An 8,018-nucleotide genomic window follows, 5' to 3' on the forward strand; every position below is an offset into this window, starting at 1 on the left:
AGCCCTGCACGGCGTTTTGGACGGCGTTTTTTAAGTATTTCGCACGCTTTAAGCGCCGTCAGACCCAGGCGAATTCTGACCCATTTGGCTTGCCATACACCTACAGTTACTGCTACACACACACGTGCTCCACTACAGAAGCAGTCTGCTGAATGTCCACCACACACAATCAGAGCTCCATATCCCCCACCCACCTCAAACAGCTGAACACACACACATACACACACACACACATGTGCTCCCAACCATCACAACCGCACAAACGGAACACACACACACACACACACACACACACACACACACACACAACCGACACACACTTCAGCCTGCAGCGTGTCCGTACATACCGTCCGCCGGCTGCTGGAAGTTGACGTAGGCGTAGCCGAGCGAGCGGCGCGTGATCATGTCCCTGCACACGCGGATGGAGAGCACGGGGCCGGCCGGACTGAACTTCTCGTACAGCATGGCCTCCGTGATGTCCGGGTGGAGGTCTCCCACGTACAGCGAGGCCATCGGGTAGCTCCCCGCGGCGGCCGCGTTCATAGCGCGAGGTCCTCGGTGTCCGGCTGAAAACGGAGCGGCGGAGGAGCGCGAGGGTCCGGGCTGAGTGTGTGTGTGTGTGTGTTAGTGAGTGTGTGCGTGTAGCAGAGGGAGAGAGAGAGGGATAGAGCTGTTTAGCCCGGCTCCGCTGCTGTTACCTGTGGTAAAGTTTCCGAGCTAATAAAAAAAATTATAGGTGGTCCTGAAAAAAAATAAAAACCAAAAAAATAAAAATAATAATAATAATAATAATAATAATAAAAAAACTTAGAATAATTAGTCCCGGAGCGCGCAGAGGCCTGTTCTGACTTTGAGAGAGAAAATAAAACGCTTGGTAAAAATTAAAAAATAAAAATGTGTTGTTGTTTTTTCCTTTTTTTTTTTGGTTTAGTCCGCGAGGTGTTGGTTTTTTTATGAAGATTTTCTGTATTTTGTAATTTTTATATGTTTTTTATTTTTTTAAGGTAACTAAAGAGGAGTGAGTTACACACTCACGGTTGGGTGGCCGGGGAAAGAGAGCGCGTGGGAAACGCATGGGAGCTTTATAAGTGCAGCAAGGAGCGGTCACACACACACACACACACACACCAAGAATGCGCTGTTAAAGGGAGAGGGACGCTGCGATCTGTGACAGCTGTTCTGTTCCCTCAGCCGCCTGCACAACAGCGCCCCCTGCAGGCAGATATCTGAGCTCTCAGGTCACATGGTCCGCAGGCAGCGGAGAAGGTGGACAGTAATACAGTATATAAATTAGTCGTGTCTTTTCTGTTGACAAATTCATCATATTACACTCTGAGAACTTTCTACTGCTTTTTGTAATAAGTACATAAAGATTTAAAAAATATTTTTTATTTTTAAATGATTTAGTTAATTACTTGAATTTCTTGCCTCTTTGAGAGCATCAGTAAAGTTGTGAAGAGGTAGAGTTGGTATTCAGTGAAAAGTTTTCTCTGATGCTCTCACTGAATAGCCCTATTTGAGTAATGCTATAATCCATATGATGGCAATAACTACTTTACTTAGTAAAGAAAAAATGATTTAAGAAATAAAGGTCAGTCAATCCCAAAAATGTAATATCTTTTTGAAAGCATCCTCAAGTGCAGTCACTCATCAGAGCGCCCCAGGAAAGAAAGAGCAAGAGTGACCACTGTTGTATGGGATAAATTAATCAGAATTACCAGCCTCAGAAACTGCAAATTAACAGCGACCCTGATGAAAGCAACTAAATGCTTCACAGAGCAGGTGGTAAAGTTTCCAATCTAATAAAAAATAAATAAATAGGTTGTCCTGAAAAAAAAAGAAGTAATAATGAAAAGAAAATAAGAAAAAAAATAGTCCTGAGCACACAGAGACCTTTTGATGGAGCACTTTAGAGTATGTTTTGTTCAAATCTCTGCCCTAGTATTTTATACTCTGTCTGGCCAAGAAAAAAAAAATCACCACTTGAATTGATCTAGGCTAATCATGTGGGGTTGCTGCAGTTTGTCAGGTCTTTTTTATACACAGTCTATGGTCAGGACACATGGGCCACAGGCAGTGGTAAGGGCCAGTAATACAGTATATTTACAGTATATATGAAAAAAGACAGGAACATGAGTCTAGTCATTTGTGGCACTGGACACAACCAACAAAAACAATCTGTGTGTATAGATAGTGTGTGTATGACACCACTTTCTGCTGCCCTTCCTCCTCCTTCTCCAGGTCAGGGTTCTTTTCCTTCTCCATTCTTTCCAGCTTATGCTACTTTTCGGTCAGCATCCAGGAGCTTCTGAGAGTCCAGTTTGGCCCAAAGCTCCTCCACAACGCAGTCTGTCGTTCTGCAGTGCATTCAGCATCAGTCTTTGGCTCACACCTCTTTTCCTCAGTCTACCTGCTGCTCTATCCTTCATCTCCTCAAGCTGCCCATTCCCTCTCTCCACATCAGATATGCCATCTTTATACTAACTATAACTTAGTACAAATACAATGCACAAAAACATTTACATCAAAAGTTACAAAGAAAGGCATCATTTCTAGATAAATTAGTTAATCACTGAGGTGCTGCAGATACCTTGTCAAATATTCATGCATCAAATCAATATGTTAACTTATAAAAATTGTTTTTGTAAAATGAATAATTTAAGGGAACAAATCTGACATTTAGATTTTTGGATAGTCTACGCCTTTAAATGCAATGGGTAGAGGTCTAGATTGCATCATTGTATAATATTCACACCCTGACGGGATCTAAATAGTGCAACACTGCTATCTAGTGGGCAGGGTTTAAAACCAATTAAGCAACGAACGAATGAATGTCTTCATGTTTACCAATTACAATGGTGTTCTTAGAAATATCGCAATAAGCTATTTAAACACTTCTTTTGGACACCTTGTTCAACTTCAGGTCACAAAATGAACAAAGTCTTTCATCAGAAGTAAAGGAATCAACATAATGAGTTTGCAAATTTGCATTTTATTTACACAGTTTAAGCTTTCATGGTTGTACAGCAGTACTTCAGTCAGGTCACAACATCTTATTCAGCTTCCTGCAAGCACAGAGAAAAGGAAAGGTCAGTGTGTAAACAGGACAAGAACCAAATGTAACCAATATTATTGACAGTTGGAAACGGTAGTTTTTTTTTTGCCATTCAGACCTTATTTTAGCCATTGATGTACAAAAAAAAAACAAAAAATCTAAACTGTATTAGTGTAGTTACTCCAAGACATACCAGCATAGTAGCACATGGTCAACTAAAATTAGAGGACCACACTACAGGTGTTAAGCATCTGAGGGGTATGTAACTGCAATAGAGGATAGTCCATAAGGCATTGAGCCATACGCAGTTCAATGTGAAGCCCTTAAAAAACACTTACACTTTAAATTTAGATTTTAATTCATTTATTCCGAGATATTTTAAGTTTAAAGTTTAGCTCAGTAAAGCACTTTAAGACTTTTTTCAGCAAGATACCCTTCTTGTACAATTGTGCTTAAAATACAGAATTTTGGTTTGGCTCTGGCTCCCATGTTAACTATAAATCTGGTCAACAATTACATCAGCCCCAGTACAGTGCACAAACAAAGGTTTGGGCAGAAAACTACCAAAATGAAAGTTTAATGTACAGCAAAACGTCATTACCTCATTAGCGCCATCAGGGAGGACACCAGTTCTTTCTTAGCACTCAGTTTTGCCGACTCCTCCCGATCATCCAAACCAGGCGTCCCCTGCTCTTCTGCATAGTCAAGTGAGCTTGATTCATCAGAAACTCCCTTAAAAGTCAACTCTGACTTCTTCAGAAACTCAGGCTTATCCAGTACATCTGCATTAGCCTTTTTAAACAAGAGTTCTGTGTGAGAGACAACCAGAACATCACCTTCATCGTGGTCTTCAATCAGTTCTGGAACATCACTTTTTTGCACATCATACATAGAAGCAACAGAGTTCTCGCCTGAGGAAACCTTCTCCAGCTGTGGCTCTCTAAAATTTGTGAACACATCACCCCTCAGTTCCTCCTCAGGCTTGTCAGGAAGGCTCTCCAAAGGTGGCTGAGGAGCTTCTGCATAGTGTCCACCACTCGGTAAATGTGGGGCATCAGCCAGAGGATACCCATCAGCCATGCCCAAAAGTTCTTGATATGCAGGTTTAACTGCTGGAAACACCTGCTGTGGATCTTCTCTCTGCAGACTTGCTTCAAATTTGGCTTCTGGTTTCCTCCAAAACACATCAGCTGGAACGCTGCTTTGACCGGATAGAAGATCAGCTCTACCCTTCCTCTGAGGATAGCCAATTTCTATCTCAATGACTGGGCTAGACTGAACACCCATCATAAGCCCTGGTAGCAAGAGTGACAAAGCATCTCCTAGGCCTCGGCCTACAGCCAAATCTGCAGTTACAGGTGATGTCTGCCAGGGGGAGCGGTTGACCTTAGGGCTGCCAGACACAGATGCTCCAGAGACAATCCAACCCTTTCCAGTTGAAGAGGTCAATGCTCCTGATGGAGACGCACCAGACAAGATCCAGGGTCTTCTATTGGAAATGGTGGGAGTTCTGCCAGTCAGCGGCTGCTTCTCAAGTTCCTGTTCCTTGATTGATAGTGGACCAGTGCTCACCACTGCTTTGAACTCTGAAAACAAGAACATTGCTTTAAATAACATGCTCAGTCCTGTTACAAAGGACTACAACAATGGAGGGGTCAGATCCACAACTGCATGGCAACTACAGTAGTTTAAAGTTGATAATTTACTTATTTGTAGTTTCAAGCATACAGTGTGGATTAAAACAAATATTGCAAAGAGACAATTGGCTAAGAGAATGATCACTACGTAACAACGCAATAGGGATGGGACAAAATAATCAATATTGCAATACATCAATATGTGGCATCAAATATTTGAAACTGATGCATGAGATGCAGTATGACCCTCATCCTTACCAAATTACTGCAGTTTTTTGATGATTGAAGTAGTGATGTAAACATAAGTAGATTGGATTAAAAATGGAATGGACATTTCTTGGTGCACGTAAACTCTTAACTGGAGTATTCTGGGATTAGTGCATGAGTATTAGCCGACTGGCGCAACCAATAAATACTGACCACCAAAAGAAGCCGGATATTCAGAGGGGTATCTGCATTTTGTTGCACAGCATTCACATACGTCAGTCCGGCCACCCAACTCCACCCACCTGAAACAGCAAACAAGTTTGTCATTATGCTTCTGCATTAGTCACAGAACACAGATATGGCCTACATGAAGTTAAAAAGTTTACACATACCTGAATTTGTCAGTTACGTAGTTGCAGGACTTGGTGTCTGGAGTCAGTCCATGATCAGAGAGGGCCACAACACAGTGAACATAAATCTACAGATTACAGCACAAGACAAGATTAGCTCGAACAGTCAAAATAAACAATTTTTTTTTTAAATTATGTAGGTCAGCATCTCAATTCTTGTGTAACTAAAGTGACTTAGTAGTGGTTTCCATTTTCAAAAAGTAAATCTTTTTTTGAAAGGGTTTAATAGGGACACACAACGGCATCAAATTTCTCAGTATTGGGCGAGAATTGCTTTTTTTTTTTTTTTAAGAAAAATTGGCTGATTCCTTGATTTGACCAAGGAAAAAACTGATACTTGCTGACGTATTTAGTCAAAGTAAATCGAATGAGGGTTTATAGCAGTAGACAGTCTACACAAGGACCAGTTAGCTAAATAAATTAAAAGAAAAGCAATTTTATATTATATATATTAAAAAAAAAAAAAAAAAAAAAGGCAGCCTCATCTAAATGCTAATTGAGTAGATACATGGCATGTACCTACCATACACTTGACTGGTTCCCACATAAAATTCCAAATTTTTTGATTGAGTCTCTATAACGGTTAAACAAAATTTAGGATATTTTATACATTGTCCAGCCACACTGCAGAACCCAATCATCTGCAGTTATTAAATGATTGAGTGCATGTAAAGGACTTAATCCAATTTAACCATGGCGTGCTCACTACATTTGCAAATCTTCCATAAAACAATTTAGAGTCAATAAATCAGTACAAAAGTAAATCAGAGCACAGTGTAGGGCTTCAAAAGCCATGCAAGAGATGTACCAAAACCAGGAGTATATAAAATGGTAGAACTCACCTGAGAGAACTTTAGACTGGAAGTGTCCAAGACAAAGTTAACCACGTCACTCTGTCTGGAGACGAACTTCACCACAGACTGTTTCGAGGAGACACATCTGCAAAACAAAGCAAGTCAAAAACAGCCCAGCTTAAGAGAACACAGATAATCAAAGCTTTACCCACCCTTTGTTAGAAATGAGCGCAAGTGTGGACTTATCGTTGTGGTTCGGAGTTGAAGTGGCATAGCAGGACTGAAGATAAAGCTCTTGGCCAGGCAAGCTGGAGGAGGACACTTGCAGGTACACCAGCTCTCCTCTTCTGTAGACATTAGTCCCAGCCTGACCATTTAAAGTTGCTAAAGATGAAAACAGGAAAGTAGCAAAGTCTTGAATGATTAAGTTAAAACTAAGACTAAAAGCACATGATATTGATGAACTCATATCTAGCAGCAAGTTGTGCATATTTTGGCCGTGTTAGAATATATTGTTCCTTTAATTTGGATTGAGACGTGAACAGCAAGGGATCAAGGCAGCTTGCCTTGCATTTCAGACAGAGCCTAGGAAATCTGAGCACATCAGAAGATGAGCTGGCGTTCCTGGGTGACTGGGACTGCTTTTACCACATTTAAGGTGGAATGTGAACATTAGCCAACTAGCGAGACATACTACTAGTAATGGGGCATAAAACGTATTACTTATATTAAGTAAAAATTCTACCAAAGCCTGTGAAAATTCTGAGCCCGACCCAGACAGAGAATCTGAACTCTACAACACACTACACAGTTTCTTGGAACAGAAACACTTGAAGGGTAAAGGCTGCCCACTCGTTTATCCTGTTCAAGTAGGCCAAGCACCACAGGACTGTACAAATATATTTCGCTTTTGCATTTTTTTAACTGAAGATTAAACCATCAAGCCACTTTCTGCTACTCTTAGTGAGCTACAGCATGCAGTGGAGAATGTTGCAACACCAATCCAAATTTAAAAAGCCCATTCAGTCCCCAAACAAGGCCTGAAGGCCGTAATTAGTAGGCTCAGGTGGATCAGATTAGGGTTCGACCTAAAGTCTGTAGGAAGAGGACTCCAAAGGAATTAGCAACAAAATAGTGACCCTACTGCTTAAAATAGAGCTTTCAGGAGTCCTAAAGGAGAGTAACCCTGTAAAAACCCTACTCAACAAACCCTCCCTTTGTTTGAGTTTGAGTTGAGAAAAGCATGGGCGAAAGCACTGCTAGATCGGCACGATACCACTCGCTGTTCTACATTAATAAACCCCAGTTACAGAGAGTTACTTACAGTTCACGGCCTTAATACTAAAGCGTGTTCCTGGGTCCATGAAGCTCCAAGGATGGAAAGGAACTGGATAACTAGAACCAAGCTCATGTAAACCAACTGGCTGCAGCAGAGATTTCCCAAAAACCCCACCAGTCAGCATAGAGAAGTCAGGCCAAACATCCTGATAAACAGCCTTCGAATAAACTGGAGACAGTCCAGGTCCTTCATTCTCCACTGAGTGCCCAGACCACACTAAAGTCATCAAAATTAAATACACACAAAGCGCTACAGCTCCCATAGTTACAACCTATTCCTGAAGGGAAGCAACAGCATGCCATTAAAGTTCAGCCGTGCTGGAGCTCTGACTGTTTAAATAGGGGATCATGTGATCAGGCATGCAGCCAATCACAGACACTCAAGTTAATTAGATAAATTGGATGCAGTTAACCCTTTCAGATCTTTCATCCATTACAATTGGAATCATAATAGACTATCAGCCAATAAACAAGTTTATAAACCAATGAAAACAGTAGCTTGGCCTCGCCCACTGCACAGGCAAAACTGTACTACTACTAGAGCCATTGAGGCAAAGTAACAACATTTTTTTACTAA

General features: G+C 41.2%; 3 protein-coding genes across 4 annotated transcripts in view; all 3 read right to left on the minus strand.

Moving 5' to 3' along the window:
• Positions 1-1,075, minus strand: part of pabpc4 (poly(A) binding protein, cytoplasmic 4 (inducible form)) — a 36,643-nt gene extending 35,568 nt beyond the window's left edge. For both annotated transcript variants that reach the window (XM_049463562.1, XM_049463561.1), the window contains exon 1: positions 348-1,075. In XM_049463562.1, coding sequence (XP_049319519.1) covers positions 348-543 — 196 coding nt within the window. In that variant the 5' untranslated portion in view covers positions 544-1,075. The remainder of the gene's footprint in view (positions 1-347) is intronic.
• Positions 1-8,018, minus strand: part of fam167b (family with sequence similarity 167 member B) — a 679,430-nt gene that overhangs the window by 570,258 nt on the left and 101,154 nt on the right. The window lies entirely within an intron of this gene.
• Positions 2,973-7,758, minus strand: zpcx (zona pellucida protein C). Its single transcript, XM_015607946.3, has 7 exons — positions 7,428-7,758; positions 6,316-6,487; positions 6,152-6,248; positions 5,292-5,377; positions 5,113-5,201; positions 3,657-4,641; positions 2,973-3,065 (listed from the first exon to the last, which is right to left on the minus strand). The coding sequence occupies exons 1-7, from the start codon at positions 7,702-7,704 to the stop codon at positions 3,044-3,046; spliced, it is 1,728 nt and encodes a 575-aa protein (XP_015463432.3). The 5' UTR covers positions 7,705-7,758; the 3' UTR covers positions 2,973-3,043.

This window comes from Astyanax mexicanus, chromosome 14 (assembly GCF_023375975.1).
Source record: "Astyanax mexicanus isolate ESR-SI-001 chromosome 14, AstMex3_surface, whole genome shotgun sequence".
NCBI classification, from domain to species: domain Eukaryota; kingdom Metazoa; phylum Chordata; class Actinopteri; order Characiformes; family Acestrorhamphidae; genus Astyanax; species Astyanax mexicanus.

Excerpts from the sequence above, each read along its gene's own strand:
- zpcx (XM_015607946.3), bottom strand. The coding sequence starts at position 7,704 with ATGGGAGCTGTAGCGCTTTGTGTGTATTTAATTTTGATGACTTTAGTG. Across the intron at positions 5,202-5,291 it reads TACGTAACTGACAAATTCAG|GTGGGTGGAGTTGGGTGGCC; the intron begins GTATGTGTAAAC and ends TTGCTGTTTCAG. Across the intron at positions 4,642-5,112 it reads ATATCCGGCTTCTTTTGGTG|AGTTCAAAGCAGTGGTGAGC; the intron begins GTCAGTATTTAT and ends TCTTGTTTTCAG.